Raw genomic sequence first — 24,170 nt, forward strand, 5'->3', positions numbered from 1 at the left:
CTACAAAAAACTAAGGAACTGCTAAAGAGTCACGAGGATTTGCATGCGATCCAATATGCAGAGTTATTTCCATCCCTAAAGATCCAAGATAGTTGAATGTTCCATTGGCGAGAAAGCAAATCCTTGATTTCACCCAATAAGGTTGCATGAACATGGTATCTCCAAGCCTCATAGCAGCGTGACAAGGTTCTGAACATCCACTTCGAACAACACTTGTCGATGGCCCATAGGCCAAGCCATTAGTAAGCCTTCTTGAAGCGCCGACGCCTCAGCCAGGAAGGCACTGAGAAAAGCAAGTTACCCAAAAGAAATGTCCCAATAACACGTGGAGAAGTGAATACTGAGTTACAAAACACATGGAAATTTTAGAAGATATTAAAGGCTAGTTGAATACACGTACTATAATATAGTTTATTATCAGTTGTATTAGTAGTTAACACACTTGGTTTATAAATAGAGTTTCATTTATACTTTGTAGAGACGTGCAATCATTTACTTAAAAAATTTAATAATGTACGCTCATCCGAGTGACATAGATTATAAAGAATCAGAGTATAATATTGTTGAAATCACTTTAACTTGTAATACAATTCACTGAAGTTGTCAAAAACATTCATCAAGTGTTTCATAAAATTCATGTAAAACATTTTCAATAAAAAAAGTACTCATGAGAATTCAAATCTAATCCCCAAATTGTAGTGGATTTCTAGTTGTTGTTTATTTTTTTAAGTAAATCACTAAATTTTCAAATTTAACAAATTATATAGGTAATTTATATAGCACCTAATTCTTTTGACGGGTAATAATAAATAAACATACACATTTCAAGAACTACCTTCTGAGGACATACAATTTTGTGGTTATTTTTAACCGCAATTGACATTTACAATGGTAAAATACTGCCACAAAAATGTATGTTGATCACTGGACCTCGCTTAAATATCTTGTGCTTTCTAATTACCACATGCCCAACTGAAAATCAAATCGAATGTACATATATTGATACTCTTCCTTTACTTTAACTTAACATCCAAAATTGACCACATTGAATGCCTATGTGAACACATGTGTGATGTCACAAGACTTGGAATACTCAAAATCACTATTCTCTTTTCTCTTTTGTCTTCCTCTAAACTGTTTACTTTACACAACTGTTTGATTTCTTTTACAATTTAAAACACATAGCTCAATATTCAAAAGAATAAAGAAAGCAGGCTCATTCATTTTTCTAAATAAAAAACAGCCCAAAATGCAAAAGCTTTGATCAATTGTTTCTGTTTTTATCGTTTTTCTCAAACAGAAGAAAAACAAAGGACAAGTCTTATCCAAATTCCAAGGTTTCTCTTTTTCCTCTCTCACTCTTTCCGGCCACCCCACATGCTCTTTCTGTCTCGAAGGCCTCACTTTGAAGTTCTTCAACAAGCTTAATAGTGTTGATGATGTGAACTTGAAAGCTAGCCACAATTGCATAGTTGTTTTTGTACTACACTACCGGTTCTGTTCTGTTTTGCTCTATTTTTGTGGAACTTGAAGAAGAAGAAGAAGCCCTGTTTCTACTTTCTACTCCATTGTGTTTGAGAAAAAAGGTGAACAGAAGCTACTATTACCAAGAAGAATTATGGTAAAACGAGACTGAGAAACCATGGGACACCATAACAATGGAGGATCATGGCCTCCAATAGGGGCCCCACTCAACGTGAGAGCTGATCAACTTCAACATTGGACTAGCAACTTCGATAGCACGGTTAATGCTGTGTCTTTTGGCTTCGTTGCCACTGCAATTCTCATCTCCATGTTCTTAGTCATGGCTATCTTTGAGAGGTTCCTCAGACCACCGCCGCCGCCGCCGTCCGGTCGCCGGAGCCGTCGTGCCGTTGAGTCTCAGGTGGCTCTTGGTGGGAAGCTCGGTCACTCATCACCCAAAGTGAGTAGAATTATATAAGAATGTAATATTTTCTCTGTTTTGACTTCTGTTGTTGTTGAGTGTTGGTTGGTTTTCTCTTTTCCATTGCTTTCACATTTCCCATCAACCAAAAAAGTGAGAGAAGAATGCAGAATTCTCTCCTTCTTCTTCTTCTTCTATCTCTGGATGCCTTGAATATGGGTAGTTATTTTGATTTTTGGGTGAGTGATGATTATTTATCTGACAAAAAGTTTTGTTACTCAATTTTTGCTGTTTCTAGGTAGCTTTTACTACTTACATCTTTTGCTGTTGCTGTTGAATATTACTCACTTCCATAAGATTCTTCTGCATCCCACCACACTATTGAAATGCTGGATCACAGGTTTCAATTTTATGGGAATTGCATGTGTTGTTCTGTTTTCTAAAGAGTTTTCTCTTTTTCTGCCTTGTCCAATCCTGAAAGTTTAAGTCTTGTACCTCATTTTCTTCTTTACTATCATCATGTTTGGAAATACTTCTAAAATTGATTCCTGAAAGAAGCTTCTACAAGTATCTTTTAGCTCATAGAATTGATTATGAGCAAAAATAAGTTGGTCTAGACATGATTTATACTATCTTCTTGAGCTATTTTAAGGCATGTGCATTTGTTGTTCCATTTGCTCTAATATCCTCAGCAAAGACATGTGGATTTTCTGTTCCTGTGGCCTAACTCTTTAATGTGCCTCTTTCATCTTTCAATTGGCCCAAACTTTCAAATTGTTCACTTTGGTAAGGAGCTAAACTCGGTGCCTTATAGGTTCCTTCATGGTTAATTACACTCACTCCACTTTGGGAAAAGAGGGTAGAACCTTTCAAATCTTAACTTTCAATATCTGAATGCCTATTTGAACTTAAGAACTCTTTCATAATCTATAACCCCACCAAATTTTCCTATCATTCTCCTTGCATTTACACGTTCTGTCATATACTTTCATTATGAGTGAACCGTGTTGTCATCTGCTTTTTATACGGTGATGGTCCTCCATACAAGTTTTCTGCTGAATGGTTGGTACTTAGCCATGAGTCTTTGGACTTATTCATCCATCCTTGTGTGGTAGTTGAGTCCCACATTGTCCTTGGGATCTTCCTAAATTCACCGCAGTCACGAATTCATAGCCATCTGATCAAAATCAGACGGTTCACATTTAAAATCTGATTTGTAGTGTATAATCAATCTCTTTAAATCTAATTCATGGAATTTTGATGGACGCTTATGAAGTCATGACTGAACTAGATTTAGGAAAATTCAATTGTAGGAAATCTCAATCCATGTTCTAGGTGCTAGAATTGATTATAAAGAAAGAGAAACTAATCCAATCATACTATTAATCTTAATTTAAGGTCTTTTTATCTTTAGCACTGATTGCCTATCCTTCTTGCTCCTTAATTTAGAAGGGAGACTTTAGTTCTACATATTTCTTCCTAGCTAGCTAGCAGCTAATACTTTTTTTAATATTCTAGCTAATTTTTAATGTATGATGAGCCGGTACCATGCAACAATTGTGATGTCTTCCAGAACATATCAGGCCCACATATTTATTCAACCTTTGTGTTCAATAGGTGGGGCAAAACTTGATTGGGACGTTGTCTATTGAGTGGTTTCTTTCAACTGAAACAAAGTTATTAAATGATTCTCTTGGTTTAGCAATGAGATTCTGAATGCAAAACCCACCTAATCAAGTAACATATAATTTATTAGTATACTTCTTTGGCATTTAGATCACACTATAGATTGCCCTATGGTGTTAATGGAATACAGAATATGGGATTATAGAACATGCTTCCACACTTAGGCCTCACTGGGATTCTTTTTATTGTTTATGGTAATGATCCCACTCAAGCCACCCACTTAGAGACCATATGGGGAAAATTGGGTTAATGTTAAGGCACACATTGACTATAGATAAGATTAAGGTACTTAGAAATGAGAGGACAATTATCACCTCTGAGCTAGCTTTGAGGAAGTAATTTCGACCTTACAAACTTGAAGCTTCAATGCTCAATATATTGTATGCAAAACAAAGATTTCAATTATAACTATAAATTATGAAAGCTGTCAACATGTTCTATATATTATGCAAAGAGATTTTTTAGATCTGAAGGCAACTATTATGCTTTTATTACTTTAAGTTTCTGTTGATCCATGTCTCACTTGTGTGTTTATATCTAGGTGGACACACTTAAAGTCCTTTACATAATATATATTTTTGTTAAAGTCAAATATATGACATGATGTTGGATCATGGTGTTGGTGCCTTATATAACATGTTGGGTTCCATTGGTGCCTTTGTGTCCCCAAGACAATGTTGGGTTCCATGAATGGGTGGTTTTAGTTCTTTATTTTATTTCATTTGATAGATAAGTGAGGCCCACTGGGACTGAAGATTCCTTCATTGTACCTTGTGAATCTTCTCATTTGATTCTCAATTAAACCATGTTGTACAATTTGTGCAGATGAATGGATATGGAAGCTGGGTTTCAGTTTTGATGCCTGGAGAAGAGACTCCTTCGTTCATTGCTCATCCTGCTCCTGCACCATGTTCCCCTGAACGGATTTCATGGCCTTCCCATCATCAGAATAAAACATTACCTTGTTCTACTTCCAACATTATTCCGCCTAATATCGACCAAGTATGATACAACTGACTTTGATAAAGTTCTGCAATCTGCATGTTTATGTCAAAAATAGACTGTTTTGGAGGGTTATACCATGATGTATATAGGATTTAGTCTAGTGCACACTGGCTTTGGCGCGCATTGAGGTTCATACGCATGTTTTAAAATACTTCTATAATTGATTTTGTAGCTGAAATCAATTCTGGAAAAAAGATTCTACGAGTAGTTTCTTAGTGTGAGAATTGATTCTCAAAGAATAGAAACTGATCCAAACATGTGTCCAAACGTTTCTTTTCTATATTGACGACTTGGGATTTCCCAGTGTAAATTGGCAGTTCTCAATGCATGGAGTGTTGTGATCTTCGAGTATGTAAATCTTTGTAAGATGAACAACAAAACAATCAAACAATATGAGTGCACGCCCAAACTCATAATGTTGTCACGCTGATAATAAGTTAATAACACACGTGAGTAACCTTTTTTAAAGTAATTATTTAGTTTGTTAATTTTGGTTATTCTTGGATCTATTGATATGGAATTAATTCAAGTACCTGACCATGTTCTTCCCCTCACTTGTAGTATTCAATTATTTATTTTAATTTTACTTTTAAAGGGATTAGTCACTGTTCACCAAATCTAATAAAAGCCTTTTGTTTTTGTTATTGCAATAACAAAAAATAAAATGATTGGGCTATGATAGGCACTTTCTTTTGGGCCTTTCAAATTGAGATTTCATTTGCAAATTTTTAACAAGCTAAACAAGAAGAAAAAAAAAACAACTCAGCCCATGAACTAGACCATAAGGATTGATGGGCTGACATTTGATCCTCATGAATATAAGTAAGCACTTATTTAATCTGACATTTTATTTTCTTTTTGTCAAAGACATTTGATGCACGTGATTCAAATCATATCGTATCGTATACTATAATCTAAAATCTAATCTTAAAATGACAAGTTCTATGAGTGGCATCTTCTCGTATACTATAATCTAATCTTAAAAATGACAAGTTCTATAGGTGACATCTTCTCAACGTTTGTCAGATTTGACTCTACTTCTTTCTCTTGCTAAAATAGTAGTTTGATGATGGCACGAATAATTTTATAATTTTTTCGGCATGTACTATTTGATGATGACAAATAATTTGAAGTATTATTTTATATAAATATTTCAAATTTTTATAATGATGATATCCTAAAATGTTTATGATAAATTAATAAAATTTTAAAATCATTGATCTCAATCTCTATTATTATAGAAACTTAATAAATTTGGTTACTGTAATAATTAAGTTTTCTAACATCATTTAATGTCACTTATAAATTAAGATAATTTCAAACTTGATCTTGTTAAACCATTATCTTCAACTAATGAGTCAATTACACATAGAGCTGTCAATATGGGTTCCAACCCGCGGGCCAACTCGACGGGTTGGCTAAATGAGCCGGGTTGAGTTGGTTAAATTCCAGCTCGAAAAGAACTTGGGTTAGTGCAACCCGGCTCGTTTAGCCCGCGGGTTAGACTGGCCAACCCGCGGGTCAAGCGATCCAACCCGTCGGGTTAGAGTTATTTTTTTTTTAAATTATTTTATTTCTATTTAATTCCAGGTTAGTTTTATGGATTAATTTTAGATAGAAAAATGGAAATTTTCATTTCTTTTAATTTGAGTCAATTTTTTATGTTTTATTTATTGTTATTATATTATTTATCTCATTTTAAATGTGATAGTAAAATAATTGTGTTCTTAAATCCTGTAAACTAAATTCTTTTTCTATATTTCAAATGTTAGATAAAAATAATTGCGTTGATAAACCTTTTTTTTATGAGTTGATACCAATTTTCTACAAGTATTTTTTTGAAATTATTTTTTTATAACATTTTAAACATTTTCTAATCAAATTTCTCAATTTTTTATATTTATTTCACTCAATCCGCGAGCCAGCACGCCAACCCGCGAGCTTGTAGCGTTCCGGGTTGAGTTCATATTTTCCTGACTTGTTAAGACCCCGGGTTGACACAACCCAACCCGTTTTCAACCCAACCCATACGAGCTTACCCATACGGGTCGGGCTGACCGTATTGACAGCTCTAATTACACATGATAATTATTTATGAACGATAATGTAAATTGTTTATAATGTTCGATGTTGAATATATTGAACTCACATCAACTATTTTCTCATGAACTCATAGGTAGCCACTCTAGGATTCATATTAACAGGTTCTTTTCAAGTTTCAGCTTTTGAGCCAGCCTTGAACATTCCTTCCTTCATTATTCTCCACATGATTGATGGCAAATCAACGAACTATTTGTCTGTGCTCGAAAGGAAGAGTCCAAAATGCTTGATATATATGGCACCAGGAATATTATTCCAAGTTTTCTAAAAATACATATTATTCCTATTAGAAAGTAGAAACCCACCAAGTGAAAGCGCCATTAACGGATTCTAGTATTTTTTCCTGCCTGAGACCTAGCTATATTGAATCAAATAGGGGCCGCCCCCTTCTTAGAAATAATAAAAATGAAGAACATAGTCTCGATACAAATAGAGTAAGGTTGTCCAAATGGTTTCTTCATATCTCTATTCTCTGTAACTCATTTACAGTAAAATTGTAGTGTAAATAAAACTTTACCCATTCATATTTGATGGTTGGGAAAGCAGTATGTCACTTTCCTATACAAGATATTTAACTCAAGTTTTTCATTTCCCAAATACAGTATTTAGTATATAATTTTGACTCAGTTAGTAAAAACGAATCACTTTTTTTCAGAAGGTTGTGTGTTTAATTCTCATTAATAATGTGAGAGTTGTGTTAGTAAGCGGTTTGTAAGTATATACATATGTAAGGGACTGTGGTCTCGGAGAGGCATGTTTTACCTCGTGAAGGTGACTGAGGCAAACATAATCAAACTTAAATACATAAAAAAATATATAATTAAGTTAGCGAATTAATCATTTGGTTAACTTCTATTGAGAATAGTTGGTTGGCAGTTAGCACACTCACATGATGCTACTGTAATTGTAATACGAACAATGGACAGTTAGCACACTCACATGGTGCTACTGTAATTGTACACAAGACACACAACGTACGATTCTATACAATTTAACTACTACTATCTATCTTCCATTTTACTCCAATCACGTTCTTGTATGGTATCAGTCTATCATAGCATCTCTTCAATCTCAGCACACACCATGTGACTTGTTCTTCTTGCTGCAACCCCTTTTCAATGTATAGCGGTAGAGGCCCAAAAACATCCTAACAATATTCCTTTCATAATTCTAGCACCTGATTAATTAGTTTCTCATTATCAACCAAGTTCATACAAATTTTATTTGAATAAATCTCACTATTTGTCTTCAAAGTCATCACTGCACAAGGTTACAAATCTTTCACAGTCACGGAACCGTATGCAAATATATTTTGGTACAGACTGAATCATAGATGACAGAAACGCAATCTTTCCTAAACTGCCAATAGATGGAGTATAAGACTATAAGTATTGTAATCAATGTATTCTCAGAGCAGAATCAGAAGGAAACAGAGCAGTGGTTCAGGTAATTTCAGAGGTCAATTTCTTACCATAATTTACCATTTACGTATTCTACTATCCAAAACACCATGTTGGGATTTGAGAAGATAATTATAAACCACACATTCTCTCTATCCTATAATAACTTCTAAAATTGACCTTTTGACTTTACTCCATACACTAATTCAAGAAATTACAGCAATTATATCAATTAACTAATGACAATTAGTAATAACTTAATACTAGTAGTAACTAGTGTATGACTTTGGCACATTAACTTCACCTACTCTATGGTGGCTGAGTGGTGGCACCACCGCCATCATGGCCGTGCCGGAATTGGAGAAATCCTAGAGAAAGATGAAGCATTCCAATGACACAAGTGGGTTTTCTAGTGACTCATTAGCTGAAGATGATGGCCATTTATCCTCCACCGTTGAATTCTCCACTTTCCGGCCACCACTCTCCGGCAAGGCGGCTCTGACCCTTGCAGGAGATTGGTTAGTTCTTCTCGTAGATGGGCTCCGACCCACGACGGATCTCGGTGCTGCTCCATAGTCTGTGCGGGTGGCCGGTGACCTGGACCGACGGCCGGATTTCTCACCGGCGTCTCGCCGGTGAGGCTGGTTCCAGGTTCCCGCATTCCCCATTTGCTGGTCCCTGCTCTGAAATCCTCTCCCGGCGTTCCTCCGAGCTGGGGACTGCTCCGACCTCCTCGCCGGCGATTTCCCGGCGGGCGACCTCTCTGTTCTGCCGCCAGTATAGGATCGATTTTTACGCATTCTCGCCGGAGATCCGTTGACCCTTCTGATTAATTCTTCTTCCTCTTCTCTCTTATCAGTGGCCGTGGTCGTGGATATGCTCTCGCTCAAGCTGCAAACTTCTGAGACTTCAGAGATCTCTTCAACTTTGAGGAATGGCTTCTCAACCTTGCTCTGTTCTTCAAACACTGGCTTCTCTGCTTCAAATTTGACCAAGCTTGGCTTCCATTTTGGCGTCTCAGATAACACTTCCTTCACCGTCTCTTCCTCCGGCGGGGGTGCTCTGCTTTCTGCAGCTTTCAAGCTAGATCTCGGTGCCTGACAATCGTTGCTCTTTGCTAATGATGAAGGTGAATGTGAAGATCTGTCACTACTCAAGAAGCAACCCATTTTGGTTTCTTTCCTGTGTCAGAAACAGAATTCTTAACCTCTAGTGTTGTGTTTCTTCCATAAAAAGCACAAACATCAGAAGTTGGTACTGTGTGGCTGGGTATGAAAACAGGGGCAGCTTTTTCTTTTGCCTTTACAGAGGTTAACACTTTGGTTCTGGTAATGGTGACTAGTTGAAGAAGCAGAGCAAAAAAGAGAAGATAAGAGGGTAGTTAGAACAGAAAGTGGGAAATGCAGAGGTCAAGGGAGGGAAGACATTTATTGTGTGAGAGAGAGATCTCTAGTACAATTGGATAGATAAGTACTTAACATTAGTAATTTACTCTACACAATGTAGAACAAGTTAATTCTTTGTATAAATGCATGTTTATTAAGTATAGTGGATTAATAATTTCAAATGATATCAAAATAAGTAATTTTTGTTTTTTAATAAGCATTACGCTCCTTTTAAAATTGCTAGATTCATGTTTGTGTTGTGTCTTTTGCACTGAAAGAATCTCGTTTGGAGAATTAACTCTATCAAAATATAATATTTACATCTTAAACCTTGTCGATTTTTGCTTTGGATATTAAATTATTAATTACCCCAAGCAATAGTCGGTCAACCACAAATTATAAAACCAAAAGCCCTTATCACCAAGACCTCCCCAACGACTCGAGTATGACAAATGCCTATTGGGCATGCATAAACCATGGTCGACCGCTTATATAATACTTTGATCATCTATAAAAATCAATATTGATGATAACGTCTTTGCTGTCTATAAACCCACCACCGACTATCTAAGTAACTTAGCACTTTCCTCTGGAAAAACCTCAAAGGTCAGCAAGTTTCTACTCAAGGAAGAATTGTTCACGACGCTAAAAGAATTTGACACAATAAGTAAACACCTCGCCCTCGTGTGATTAGCGACGTCAATATGCGTATCAGACAATCCAACTACCTTCCTTAATCTTCGTACCTTGGACTCATCATGACTAATAGCTCAACCTCGGACTCCACAAAGGTACACATTCTTTCATCATTCAACCTTGCTTATCACATGCTTTCCTAATTTGGCGTCAAAGTGTCATTGCAAGTTTCTCCCCCCTCCCCTCGAGCTCGAGCTAGATCGAGTTTCCATAAAATCACCTCTTCGGCCACCATTTCATCCAACGAAACACTTGTACACGTGATTGATCAAATATTTTCCACTCAATTTTCATGTAGGATAAGTGTGCTCAAATATATATAAAAAATTTGCTAGGAATAAATGTTAGAAAAAGTTAAGTGAGCATGTTAGAAGGATAAATTAAAATGATTAATAGACATTTATTCGGTGTAAATATTTAGAGAGAAAAGAAAAAAAAAATGAGAAATATATATATAATGTAATGCGATAAGAAGTGAAATATTGATAGAAAAACGAAGTGTTTATAATTATCTATATTATTGAGTTGTCTATGAATCGAGACTTGTTAGAAGATTTTTTTTATCAAATGCAATGAGAATTTTACTGCACGGTATATTCAATTTTTTTTACAGGAAATTAATATGAAACTTATATTAGAAAATAATTAATAAGTTAAAATATAGGACAAAACACAAGCTGCAATACAAGAAGGAAAATTAGCTAAACAAACTTTGTTATCATGGGACAATATTACTTGGCCAACAAATGAGCCATACAAGACTTTCCTACGAACATTAGAAAAATTAAAGTAATTAAACAAAACTCATTTAGAAAGATATAAGCTAGAATAAAGCCCTAGTTGCAACTCTTTCTACAAAATCACATTCACCACAATTCCATAGTCTTACTCTCCAACAGCACAAGAGAAAAGCCTTCAAAGCAAGATTTATTCCATCCAACTTTGATACATGAATCATGAAAGCCTGCCTTTTATAAATATCTATGACTGCATATGAAATAATGCAGAGAATAATTGCGGATGGCACTCTTGATCCATGCTTCATTATTGTTCATTTTCATCTTTACTCAAAGTTGGAAAGAAATCAAAGTGAAAAGAATAAGACACATGATGGTTGATTTCATTAGAAAATATAGATATTTTCAATGTAAATTAAGATAAACAAAAAAAGTGTATAGTAGTATATATTAAAGTTCTAAGTGCGGCGAATGCTAATTAAGGTGAGACTGTGATAGAAAAACTCAGGAACCGTCCCATGTGTCAATATGAAGGGGCTGGGCATGGTAATCATTGGTTGAGTGGGGCAGTGTAGGATCTAAGAGGGAGATTGATAGGACATAGGACCCATGATTTTCTTGACCTTGCATGATATAGTCAAAGTATATGGGCTGCCCAATTAACATGAGCAAGACTATTAGCTTCGTGAATGTCACAAATTTTCTTGATTTCTTATATTACTAAGCTCCATTGAATTCTTACTATCATATTCTGTATTTTAGTCATTTTCAAGCCAACCTAATTTCAACAATTACAAAAGATATGGGATTTCTTAACTAAAATAACAATGATTACTCTAACTCTAACTTGAGGTAAATTCTTAGTATTATGTTCATTAGTTAAAGTGAGAATTGGACTCAAGTTAGAGCAATCATTGTTATTTCATTCGAAAAGAAGAGAAACTTTTTAACTTAGCTACCAGTTTTTTTTTGATAAGCAACCTAGCTACCAGCAGTGCAACATGGAAAGGAGTCAAAAGAAAAAATGGCACAATTAATATTGCAATTAAATTAAAGTGCAATAATGGGGTACTGCAAATGGAAGATGTAGGCTCCGTTTGGTTGGAGGGAGAAGAAAGGAAAGGGAGAGAAAACACGGAAATCGAGGAGTGAACTTGGACTAATGTTTAATCCAAGTTCACTCCTCGATTTCCGTGTTTTCTTTCCCTTTCCTTTCTTCTCCCTCCAACCAAACATAGCAGTAGTAATTAGGGCGTGTAACCGGCCTTTCTGATGGTGCTTGTGTCCTATATAAAAACATTTTCTGGATCCCAGTACCGCATGGGCACTTTTAACCACATTCAATAACATATATAGAAATATATATTATTTTGACGCATATATAAGATATGAGTACAATAATAAGATACATGCAATAAGATATTTTTTTAACAAGGATGCCTCATGACTGATGATCTTTAAAAAAAAAAAGACTGATGATCACATCCCCTAAAAAGTTGTGCTGATGTCAGAGTTGTGATATTACAGAGTGATTTGATTTGTAAGCATCTTTATAAGTCACGTATAGTTTTTTATGTATAATCTGGCTCGTGTGGTGATAAGAATTAAACTCACCTAGTTTTTTTTAACAAAAATATTAGACTTTGATGGTTGGCAATGACTTAGTAAAAAAAACCACATGAAGAAATAAACTCTCGGTGAAAAGTTAATGATATACATGAAGTCCCACACTAAGATGCATTTTAAAAAATAGATTAATTAGACACTTATATTCATAAGCTAATTTGAGAAATTTATTAAAATAAATTTAAAGTATGTTATAAAAAAGGATATGCTTTTATCCATATGTTTTTCTAAACAACTTGTGAAAATTAACTCAAAACAGTTTATATGTGAGTAGTAAGCTATTTAAATAGTTCAGTTCTCCCAATTACACTTGTGTTGACTTTTTTTTATGGGCAAATTGCAAATGTTAGTAAATTAGTCATTTTTCAGGATTTGAACCCTTCACATTGTATCTCACCCAACTCAGTCTTATGTCTCCTAACTCTTACCACTTGAGTTAACCATTAAGGTCATTTGTGTTATCCAATCATAATGCACAAGATCAATGGAGAACCAGCTGAGTAACTTCTAGTTCTAACACAAGCTTCACAAACTTTTAACTAACACTATGAAAAAATAACGAATCAAACAATAGCTAAACGATAAATTTAACTAAACACAAAGAACTTAGATGATAGAATCATAACAATGCACAATGCTCAAGATCAATACTAGAACACCAATTGAGTAAATTCTAATTAACAAAAGCTTATAAAAAGCATAAATAACATGGTGGGGCTTTGGCCCCCTTTATTATAAAAAAAACACATAACTAACACCATAACAAAAACTAACAAATAATCTTAAAGTTAAACATTGTATCTCTCACTTCGGAAGTTGTTGAAGATCTTCGATAAATCTATCAATATAGCCATTCATCAGCGCTGGATTCCCCAACAATTCCTTAAACTTGGCATGGTTGTTCTTCAGCCTAGCAGCCAAATCACTTCTTTCATCCATCACAGACTTGATAGCTTTACAAAAGCTTTCTTTTGTGATTATATCCCTCCAATTTTTTCCTCTTTCCACAGAAACTGCTACTTGCAGCTCCTCGACAAGTAGCTTGGCATTCAATGCTTGGTCTGCAAGGAAAGGAACTAGCACTATTTGTTTATCACTCATCAAAGACTCCCACATAGAACCAAATCCGCAGTGACTCACAAAGCACCCGACTGACGGGTGCTTCAAAATCAATGGTTGTTGAACCCAATCCCTAGCAACAACTCCTCTTCCCTTCACCCTCTCTTCAAAACCCTCTGGTAATGCCTCATCCACAGATGCACAACCTAAAGGGGTCTTCAAGGCGATGAAAAAAGGAAATCCTGAAAGCTCAAATCCTAGCAATAACTCTTGGAATTGTTCTTTTTTCAAGTTTACTTGGGACCCAAATGCACAAAACACGACGGACGTAGGCTCAAACCCATCAAGCCACTTAGCCCAATGTTCTTCTAACTCTCCCTTATAAGCCTCCTCAGGCAACACAGGCCCAGTCAAAAGCACCGGCTTCTGATACTGTGCAGCAATGTAGTCACAGAAGTCACCTTCTTTGATCTCCCTAGTCGTTCTGATGGCTATGGCATCACTTTGTTTCAAGGCCATTGTGAGGCGGTCATGAAAGGTCATGTTACCTGTAATTAAACATAAGCTTTTGAGATAACTTGTTCATAATATGGTATTAAAGCTCTATTACCGAGTAATCAAGCACATGGTAGGAAGAAGCATATCTAAAATATTATGGATGCGCTCAAGATGGTTAGTAGGCATGTGAATTGTTCACACTTTAAGTCCAAGTGAGATCTTAAGTAATAAGCATGTTAGAAATATAACTATTCATGTACTAAACCCAACAATTTTTGGAATAATTAGTTACCTTCTCCAAATGATATTTGTATGTAATCCATAGGTATGGCTTCAGGGCCAAGAAGCACAACTTTTGAAGAAGGGTACCCAGCTGGTAGTTGCCCTAACTCCTCCAATGTCATGAGCCTGTCCCTGGGAACATTCTTAGCAGGCACGAACTTTATAGCAATGCTGGCTGCACACATTACATGGTAGAAAATGGTTTTGATGCCATACTTGTTTGCTATTTGAGGTATCCAGTGTGCATGATCAAAGAACAAAAAATCAGGTTTGATTTTGCTCAGTGCTAGATCCACTTGGTCAGAAGTCTTGTCCATTGCTATTTGAAGCAGATTGTTGATACCAATGGGAATCTCTGAGGCAGTCTCGGTGCCAAGAGGAAGACCATCAACGTGTGGAACGGTGAGGGTGTGGAAGGTGATCAGGTGTGGGTAATAATTCATGTGTTGTAGTTCAAGCTCTGCTTTTGGGGGTAGGAAAAAAGAGACTTTGTGACCTCTTTTAGCAAACTCGTTTGAGAGCTGGAGGAATGGGGTCATGTGACCGGTGGCAAACCATGGAAGCATGGCTATGTGAAGCTTGGAGGTGTTTGATGTAGCCATTTTGTTTGGTACCAATTGCTTTTTTCTGAATACAAAATCTCAATGTTGGTTTTTATAGGGAAAAAAGGTTATTCACCATGCATGTAATTTCAACCCTAAAAAGATTTAGCAATAAATAGGAGAAAAAGTGAGAAATATAAAATAATGTAATATAGTATAATATGATATAATATAAGTAATATAGTATAATATAATATAGTATAATATAATATAATATAATATAATATAATATAATATAGCATAATATAATATAAAATAATATAGGTATAATATAATATAGTATAATATAATATAAAATAATATATACAAAAACTTAGGTAGAATAAAAAAATTGATCTTTTGACTATTCACAACTTTCAATAATATTTAATATTATGTTAAAGACCAATCTCCCTGTATTTTAAGTCTCCCCCTTCTCTCTCTGCTAGGGTTTTGACCTCAGGGTTCTGACCTGGCAGACAGTCGGTTGTGGAGTATTTTCTTCTCCAATCCCGGTATTGGTTCTCGTCTCCCCGGTGGGTGGAGCTGCTCGTGTCCGTGCCTTGGTGACGGGAAGAGATGGATTCGTGGAAGAGACTTGAGTTTTCAGCAGAGGAAAACGAAGTGCTGGACCTGGGGAGTGAAACAGAGACAAATGACCCCCCCAAAACACAGTGGTAGGGAAGATGTGGACGACAGAATCATACAACGTGAAGGCTTTCAAAGCCACTATGCTGAACATCTGGAAGACAAGAGGCGCAGTGGAGATAGTAGATCTGGAAAAAAACCTCTTCTCTTTCAAGTTTGAAACACAGAGAGACAGGGATCTCATCCTCAAAGGACAACCCTGGACCTTTGATGGGCATGTACTAGCCTTGCAACAGATCTCAGGAGGTGAACAACCATCCGAAATCTGCCCCCATTCTTGCCCCATATGGGTCAGAATCTATGACTTACCCCTAAATCTACGCAATGAGCCATCAATCAGGAAGATAGGAGGAAGCTTGGGAGAAGTTTTGGAGTATGATAAGTCAGAGGAGTGCCTGAGGGGAAAGTATGCCAGAGTAAGGGTCAAGGTAGATCTGTTGAAACCCCTCAAAAGAGGGTCCCCCATTCAGATAGCAACAAACAAGAAAGGAAGAATCTTTTTCAAGTATGAAAGACTCCCTGATTTCTGCTTTGTGTGTGGAGTGCTCGGCCACACCTTAAGATCCTGCCCAGAAAAAGAGGAGGATATAGAAGGAGAGGAGCTCAAAGACCTGCCCTATGGAGCTTGGATGAGAGCCTCCCCCAAAAAGGTCACCTTGATGCGGAAAGATGGCTACGCAGAAAGAAACAAAACCATCAAAAAGTCCCTTTTTGGCCAGGAACAAAACATTGTCGATGAGCACAATGAAGGGTCCCCACAACCAAAAGAAAATTCCCCCAACAAGGAGACAACCCAAGGGGATGACTCTCAAACCACAAAGGTAAACCCACATACAATTACTCAAAGCCTTGACAAAGTTGCTGAGGTGTTCCAACTTTTCAACATCACACAAGAGTCCACAGAAACAGAGCAAGAAGTGAATAATGAGGATCCAAAAGAAAAGGAACCAGAGCCAACTCCCTCAGATCCTGTATCAAATGAAACTAGTACAGGGAAAGGTCTGAAATCCTGGAAAAGAGCAGCAAGAACACCCAGAGAAGAACCCTCTAACCAACACGAAAACATCACCGGAGGAAAGAGGACGGAGATGGAGATCGATGGGGAAGAAGGGAACCAACAGGGTACTGAAAAAAGAAATAAATCAGACATGATCATTGATGAGATATCGGCAGTGCTGGAGGACCAGCACGGCCGAGAGCCATGAAAATATTAAGCTGGAACTGCAGGGGGCTTGGGAACCTCCGAGCAGACCGAGCTTTGCAAAGGCTCACCACCACAGAAGATCCCAAAATTGTCTTCTTAATGGAGACACGCAGAAAGACTAGTGAATTGAAGAAAACAAAAACAAAGCTGGGTTACAAGAACATGATTGCTGTTGATTGTAGAGGTGAAGGCAGAGCACGAGGAGGTGGTCTTGCTATGCTATGGAGCGAAGATACCAACCTTGACATTGTCTCTTACTCTCTTAATCACATACTGGCCAAACATACTGATGTGGAGAATAATACCACATTTATTACTGGCTTTTATGGGTTTCCGGAAGAGCACAACAAACCTCGTTCTTGGGATCTCCTTAACCGCATTAAATTGGAAGTTGCTGGACATTGGATTTGCTTCGGTGACTTTAATGCCATAACCTCCAACTCAGAGAAAAGAGGGGGAAATGAAAAATCAGTGGAGCAACTCGACAACTTTATTCAGTGCCTTAATCAATGTGGGCTAATTGACCTGGGTTACTTTGGACAAACCTACACGTGGTGCAACGGAAGGGAAGGTGCAGCAAACATCCAAGAAAGGCTAGACAGGTGTGTTGCTTCTCAACCATTCATTGACGCGTGGCCAACAACAAGCGTCCAACACATGCACAGGTTTGAATCTGACCACTCTCCTCTCCTTATTAATGTCACAAACCAACCCTTTGAAGAACACAGGAAAAAGAATAGAATCTTCAGGTTTGAAGCACACCTGACCCGTGAGCATGACATTGCCTACCACTTGAAAGAAGCTTGGTCAAAAGGAGGTGAGGATTTTGAAAGCAAGCTGGACACAGCAAAAGAAACAATGACTGCTCTCAAAACTGAAGCTGGGAACTTAAGGAGAAACATAGCAACGGTGGAACAAAAGCTTAAGCGTGCACAGGATTGGCCACCCACTGTTGAGAACTTGGCAGATAGAAAAGATCTGGAACTAGAGCTAGCAGAGCTTCTGGAAAGAGATGAAATCTATTGGAGGCAAAGATCTAGAGCCTTATGGTTGAAAGAGGGAGACAAAAACACAAGTTTCTTCCACGGAAAAGCCAATCAGAGAAACAAAAGAAACAAAATTGCTAGAATAAAAGATCAAAATGGCATTTGGGTCTACAAGAGGGACCTGGTAACCGAAGCCTTCAAGCAATATTTTGAAGAAATCTTCACAAGCATGAACCCCACAAACATTGATACTGCTTGCCAGAAGATAAAAGGAAGGCTGAACCACGACCAAATAGAAAAATTAGAAGCTCCTTTCACCACCGAAGAGGTTCAAGACGCTCTACACCAAATGCACCCTCTCAAAGCCCCAGGCCCTGACGGTTTCCCAGCCTTATTCTATCAAAAATATTGGAACATAGTAGGAGATGAAGTCACTAAGAAAGTTTTGAATATCCTAAACAGAGAAGAGGACCCCTCAAGCATCAACAAAACTTTCATTTGCTTGATCCCAAAGACAAAAGCACCTGAATTTCCAAACGAATTCAGACCTATTAGTCTATGCAATGTAATCATGAAGCTGGTGACAAAGTGTATCACTAACAGGTTAAAAGAATTCCTAGGAGATATCATTGGGGAGGAGCAAAGTGCCTTCGTACCGGGAAGGCAAATTACCGACAACGCCTTGACTGGGTTTGAAGTCTTCCATTACATGAAGAAGAAGAGAAAAGGAAAGAAAGGATATCTAGCCATGAAGCTAGACATGTCAAAAGCATATGACAGGATAGAGTGGCCTTTCTTGGAGCAAGTACTAACAACAATGGGGTTTCCACCCCGGTTCAAGGAACTAATTCTCAGGTGCGTAACTTCTGTCTCCTACTCTATCCTTCTAAATGGTGAACCTGCCCCTCTTTTTGTACCAGGCAGGGGTCTCCGTCAAGGAGACCCTCTATCACCATACCTTTTCATCCTATGCGTAGAAGCTTTCTCGGGCCTTATCTCTGATCAAACACAAAAGAAGAAGCTTCATGGAATCCAAGTGGCTCGTGGTGCTCCTCACATAAGCCATTTATTCTTCGCGGATGATAGTCTGATTTTCAGCAGAGCCACAAAGGAGGAAGCAGATTGTCTAATGAATGCCATAAGAGACTATGAAAGGGCCTCAGGGCAACTTGTGAACCTGGACAAGTCAGAAATATCCTTCAGCCGAAATGTACCACAAAACACGATGGAAATGATCCGTGAAAGGATGGGTGTAAAGGATGTGACTATCCACGACAAGTACTTGGGCCTTCCAACTGTTATTGGCAGCTCAAAAAAGGCTATCTTTGGGAAAATCCAGGAGAGAGTTTGGCGAAAGTTACAAGGATGGAAGGAGAAAACACTCTCAAGAGCAGGCAAGGAGATCCTGATCAAGTCCGTGGCACAATCCATCCCTAACTACATCATGAGTTGCTTTAAAATCCCAAGTGGCATATGCTCAAAAATTGAAAGTAATCTTGCAAACTTCTGGTGGGGTCAAAGAGACAAAGAAAGAAAGATTCATTGGGCTGCCTGGAAGCACCTTTGCAAACCAAAATATAGAGGTGGTTTGGGTTTCCGTGACCTAGAGGACTTTAACAAAGCCCTACTGACAAAACAAGCATGGAGATTATTAAGTGCTCCAAACTCTTTGCTGTACAAAACTTGGAAAGCCAAGTATTTCCCCAGAAAACACCTCCTTGAAGCTACAATTGGTCATCAACCCAGCTACGCTTGGAGAAGCATTTGGGGAACTCTTAGCCTCGTCAATGAAGGAATCAAGTGGCAAGTTGGAAACGGGAACAAAATAGAAATCTGGAGTGACCCTTGGCTTCCGGGACCAGGTAAAGGAAACATTATCTCCCCCCCAACTGATGACTCTACATGCCACAAAGTAGCTGATCTCATAGCTGAAAGTGGAGGCCGCTGGAATGTACAAAAAATCAACAATTACTTCAACCCAGCAGAAGCCAAAGCCATCCAGGCAATTCCCTCAGCTGGAGAGCACCCGAGGACAAAATGATATGGAGATGGAGCAAAAATGGCCTGTTCTCAGTAAAATCCGCATATCATCAATGCCAAGTTTCCAGACTTAATGCCACAGCAAGCGGATCAAGCTCCTCAAACTTCCCTTGGACAAAGATGTGGAAAATCAAAGTCCCCACAAAAGTAAAACATTTCATTTACAGAGCTGTCAACAACATCACTCCTTGCGGGGCAAACTTAGCAAGACGAGGCATTCAAATCCAAGAGCATTGCACCTTGTGCGGAGAAGAGACTACTGAATCCCAAACCCACCTTTTCATCCAATGCCAATGGGCCAGAGCAGCATGGTTCAACCATCCCCTGGGGGTTCGAATAAACCCAGCCCACCAAACTATTGCAGAGTGGTTGATTGAGGTCTGTGCAAATCATGATCAAGAGGTGGTGGCACAAATCTTCCAAGGAGCTTGGGCAATCTGGAAAGCACGAAACAATGCAATTTTCAACAACCTCAAACCAGATCCAGGTGAAGTAATGATGACTGCTTTAAACCAACTAGTAGAATGGATCGAAGCACAAGAGAAGAGGGGCGAAACAAACCGAACTGAGCACCAAGTTGCCTGGAAAGCACCACCAGAAGGAAAGATAAAAATCAATGTTGATGCAGGCTGGACGGGAACCAATTCAACGGGCTTTGGCTTTGTGGCCAGATCACACACTGGTGCACTTCTAGCCGCAGGCACTCTGTTCCAAGAACACAGATTGGAGCCTCTCACAGCAGAAGCCTTAGCACTACGATGGAGCATGCAACAAGCATCTGAACTAGGAATGGATAGTGTGCTCTTTGAATCAGATTCTCTTTCTGTCATCAAATCCCTGAGAGCTGAATCAAATTATTGGACTATCCAAGACATCACCCTAGACTGCCTTCACCTAGCTGATAATTTCCTTTCCTGTTCTTTTTCTCATGTAACCCGCAAGGCAAATGTACCCGCTCATATTTTAGCCTCTCTGGCTTGTAAGTATCAAAATCGGCTTTGGTGGGATGCCCCCCCCAGCTGAAATTGATCACTCCCTGCTTGCAGACGCTGCTTTTTCTTAATTGAAATACGTACTGAAGTTCAAAAAAAAAAAAGGTCATTTGTGTTAACACTTATATTATTAGATAAGCTTAAATAAGTTCTTATAATCGATCAGGTTTAAATCTACCTAAAAACTAATTTTGTGAGTGGAAGTTATTCTATTTTATATTAAACTTATTTACCTTGTTAATTAATGTGAGACTACTTAAGATATTTACCATGCGAAGCTGGCAAATGAAATAAAGAGAGAAAGACAAGCTAGAGATGTGAATGGAAAAGCTTCAATTGGTTGGATTTGCAAGCCATGAAAAAACTAAGTAAAACGGGTAAGTAAAGAAGACCAGGTATTTTTACTTGTGGGTAATGTCTAACTTGTTGGTCCACTCCACATTTATGCATAAACAGCGTGACAGTAGAAAACGTGATAGATGAATCTGCATCAGGTTACGAAATATGAACCCTGTTGTACAGACAAGAATAAATTATTGCAGCTTAGCCCAAGAACTGAATCCAAGGAAACATAAACATGCATGTACATTTTGTTTTCACTTTAATTTCAGTTTAATTATGCTTAGAGCCAGAGGTAACATGATGTATATATATAGTTGTATTTAGTATTGGATCAATTGTTTGATTCCTCTTAGATGCGACCATGATTACTTTTTAGTGTATGAATTTGATGCTAGCTGCTGCCACCCATGTGATAGGCTTGTTTTTCCCCCATATTAAGAATGCCTAATAATGCAGCGCTGCAAGCAGGTCATACAAAACTGAATTTGTTAAACAAGTAGTAGCACCATTGTTAGATAATTGAATTTGTTAAACATTTAGTTTATAGTCTAATCTTTAAGGTATGTCTATGAAGAATGATTTGTTGGAATATGTCTTCCCATTTAATGTGATCTTAATTTAATTAGTCGATCTCATGATGATTGGTCGTGAATACTTTAGTAATAATAAAGAAAAAAAAAACAGAGAATTAACTTTAGTTTTATAAGACAGAATCTATATACATTTCAAGGACTCAAATTCCATTGAAAGCAGTCATATGAGGGAATATATTACATAGTCTCAAAAGTATAGAAACCTCCCAGTATCTGAAGTCTGAACAAAATGAGAGGATACTAAAAACAAATCCATACTGGACAAAATGGACAGGAAAGTCAGAATTGACAAAATGAAGATGGGCTAGCACCATTATTGCATAATAAGCGGTTATTATAAAAAAAATGTTTACAATATACAATGCAGTTGTTAATAGCAGTGATTGGAGCGGGTTGCATAATAATGCAAACACTCCAAAGTAAAAACAATTTAATTTTGATATTTTGTCTGGGTAGAAAGGAAAATATTTTGTTCATATCAATATAATCCACCTCCACCTCATAAAGAAAAATATGAAGAAAAAAATTTGAAAAATATGATGAGTTATATGAGAGGAAAAAGAAAAGAAAAGAAAGTAACTGATAAATATTAGGATGGAAGAGAAACCGTGGTGTGAATATTTAGGGCTTGTTTGGCACCCCGTATTAGGCATGATAGTATAAGTTTATACAATACATTTTGGTCTGTTTGGTGACCAGGACAGGATAAGGTAAGACAAGATAATAATCATAACATGTTGTTATCTGTTGTTTGTTGCGCCAGCAGGATAGGATAACACAATCCTGTCAATCATGTGTAAAAGTTATCATGAGGGGGGAGTTAGGATAGAACAAGATAGGATACCAGTTATATATTTTCTTTCAGTATCCTAACTCCAAGTTAATTTATTTTAATATTATATAATTTATAATTTATAATAATATTAATTAATAAATAAAAAATATTAATTTAACTAAAATAAAAAATAAATACAATTATTATTCATAAATAGTAAAATAAACTACTCACTTACAAATATTGATTTATTAATAATAATAGACTAATTTAATAATTTTCATCTTCTAATATTTAAAATTTATTTATCTACTTATATAATAAATTAAATATAAAGTATTTTTGAAATAATAATATTTTTAATTTGGTTAATTTTTATTGTTTATCACGTGTCACAAACTAAGTGAAAACAATTGATTACAAATATTTATTTTTTAATAGTAATAGATTAATTTTCTATTTTCATCTCCTATTATTTAAAATTACTTATAAATTATTCTTAATTTCAAAAGTATTTTATATTTAAATTATAAATTTATAATTTAAATATAAAGTACTTTTGAAATAATAATATTCTTAATTTAATTAACTTTTATTGTTAATTTTCACGTGTCACGACTAAATGAAAACGAATTGGTTAACTGCATAATTTTATTTAAAATATATGCTATCTTTAAAACAATTAAATAGGCTAATTAATAAAATTTAAATTAATTTTATTTACTTTAAATTATAGAATCATTCATGAAAATGTAAAGAAATTAAATTCAATAGAATGATCAATTTTTAAATGTATTTTTTATTCAAATATAAATCTGATACATTTTTTTTTATCATATCTTATCCTTATCATGTGCACCTCAAACACTGTATATGATAAGAGTCTATCATGCTCTTATCCTATCGTGTTGCTATCGTGTTCACATATCATATCCTATAATATCCTATCCTGACCACCAAACGGGCCCTATGAGTTTATCCATTGTTTGGTGATGACATTGTATTGTATAAGCTTATCCATCAAAGTCTCCTTATACGTTAAAATGACGTATTATTTAATCCATCATGTGAGTGATGGATAAAACATGATAAGGTTGTGACGTATAAGTCACCATCACCACCACCCTCCATTGCTGCCAACTTACACCACCATTTGCCCCACCACCGCCACCGGTGTTGCCGCCACCACCCGATCACCACCGTCGTCGCCGCCACCACCGCCCTACCGTCACCACCACCACTGACACCACAACCACCACCCTATTGCCACCACCACCATAATCGCTGCCACCACTGACACCACAACCACCGCCCTATCGCCACCACCACCATCATCGCCTCCACCACCATCATCGCCTCCACCCTCCACCGTCCCCGCCACCCTATTGCAGCCGACACCGCCACCGCCTTACCACCACCACCACCCTATCGTCGCCAACACCACAACCACCATCGCTGCCACCACCGCCAGCCTCTGATCACCACCACCGCCACCGCCACCATCGGTGTTACCGCCACTGCCACTATCACCACCACCGCCCTACCGACATCACAACCACCACCCTATCACCACCACCACCATAATCGTCGCCACCACTCTATTGTCACCACCGATACCACAACCACCACCCTATCGCCGCCACCACCACC

The 24,170-nt window shown here is 37.2% G+C and overlaps 4 protein-coding genes across 4 annotated transcripts; 2 read left to right on the plus strand and 2 right to left on the minus strand.

Annotated features, from left to right (window-relative positions):
- Nucleotides 1-1,227: 1,227 nt before the first annotated feature.
- Nucleotides 1,228-4,919, plus strand: LOC130726356 (uncharacterized). Its single transcript, XM_057577611.1, has 2 exons — nt 1,228-1,924; nt 4,397-4,919. The coding sequence occupies exons 1-2, from the start codon at nt 1,643-1,645 to the stop codon at nt 4,577-4,579; spliced, it is 465 nt and encodes a 154-aa protein (XP_057433594.1). The 5' UTR covers nt 1,228-1,642; the 3' UTR covers nt 4,580-4,919.
- A 3,048-nt stretch (nt 4,920-7,967) lies between these two features.
- LOC130726772 (uncharacterized) lies at nt 7,968-9,529 on the minus strand. Its single transcript, XM_057578077.1, has one exon. It carries the CDS (start codon nt 9,243-9,245, stop codon nt 8,445-8,447), a length of 801 nt encoding a protein of 266 aa, XP_057434060.1. The 5' UTR covers nt 9,246-9,529; the 3' UTR covers nt 7,968-8,444.
- Nucleotides 9,530-13,199: 3,670 nt separating this feature from the next.
- Nucleotides 13,200-15,088, minus strand: LOC130724450 (UDP-glycosyltransferase 79B3-like). The gene is made up of 2 exons (XM_057575677.1): nt 14,370-15,088; nt 13,200-14,127 (listed from the first exon to the last, which is right to left on the minus strand). The coding sequence occupies exons 1-2, from the start codon at nt 14,959-14,961 to the stop codon at nt 13,325-13,327; spliced, it is 1,395 nt and encodes a 464-aa protein (XP_057431660.1). The 5' UTR covers nt 14,962-15,088; the 3' UTR covers nt 13,200-13,324.
- Nucleotides 15,089-15,626: 538 nt separating this feature from the next.
- On the plus strand, nt 15,627-16,793 carry LOC130725782 (uncharacterized). The gene has a single exon (XM_057576974.1). The coding sequence runs from the start codon at nt 15,627-15,629 to the stop codon at nt 16,791-16,793; it is 1,167 nt and encodes a 388-aa protein (XP_057432957.1).
- Nucleotides 16,794-24,170: the final 7,377 nt, after the last annotated feature.

This window comes from Lotus japonicus, chromosome 6 (genome assembly GCF_012489685.1).
Source record: "Lotus japonicus ecotype B-129 chromosome 6, LjGifu_v1.2".
Taxonomy (NCBI): Eukaryota; Viridiplantae; Streptophyta; class Magnoliopsida; order Fabales; family Fabaceae; genus Lotus; species Lotus japonicus.

What these genes read in the sequence shown, in the direction of transcription:
- LOC130726356 (XM_057577611.1), top strand. Translation starts at nt 1,643, where the DNA reads ATGGGACACCATAACAATGGAGGATCATGGCCTCCAATAGGGGCCCCA. An exon ending in TCGGTCACTCATCACCCAAA is followed by an intron (nt 1,925 to 4,396) that starts GTGAGTAGAATT and finishes CAATTTGTGCAG; the next exon opens with ATGAATGGATATGGAAGCTG.
- LOC130726772 (XM_057578077.1), bottom strand. Translation starts at nt 9,245, where the DNA reads ATGGGTTGCTTCTTGAGTAGTGACAGATCTTCACATTCACCTTCATCA.
- LOC130724450 (XM_057575677.1), bottom strand. Translation starts at nt 14,961, where the DNA reads ATGGCTACATCAAACACCTCCAAGCTTCACATAGCCATGCTTCCATGG. An exon ending in ACAAATATCATTTGGAGAAG is followed by an intron (nt 14,128 to 14,369) that starts GTAACTAATTAT and finishes GTTTAATTACAG; the next exon opens with GTAACATGACCTTTCATGAC.
- LOC130725782 (XM_057576974.1), top strand. Translation starts at nt 15,627, where the DNA reads ATGTGGACGACAGAATCATACAACGTGAAGGCTTTCAAAGCCACTATG.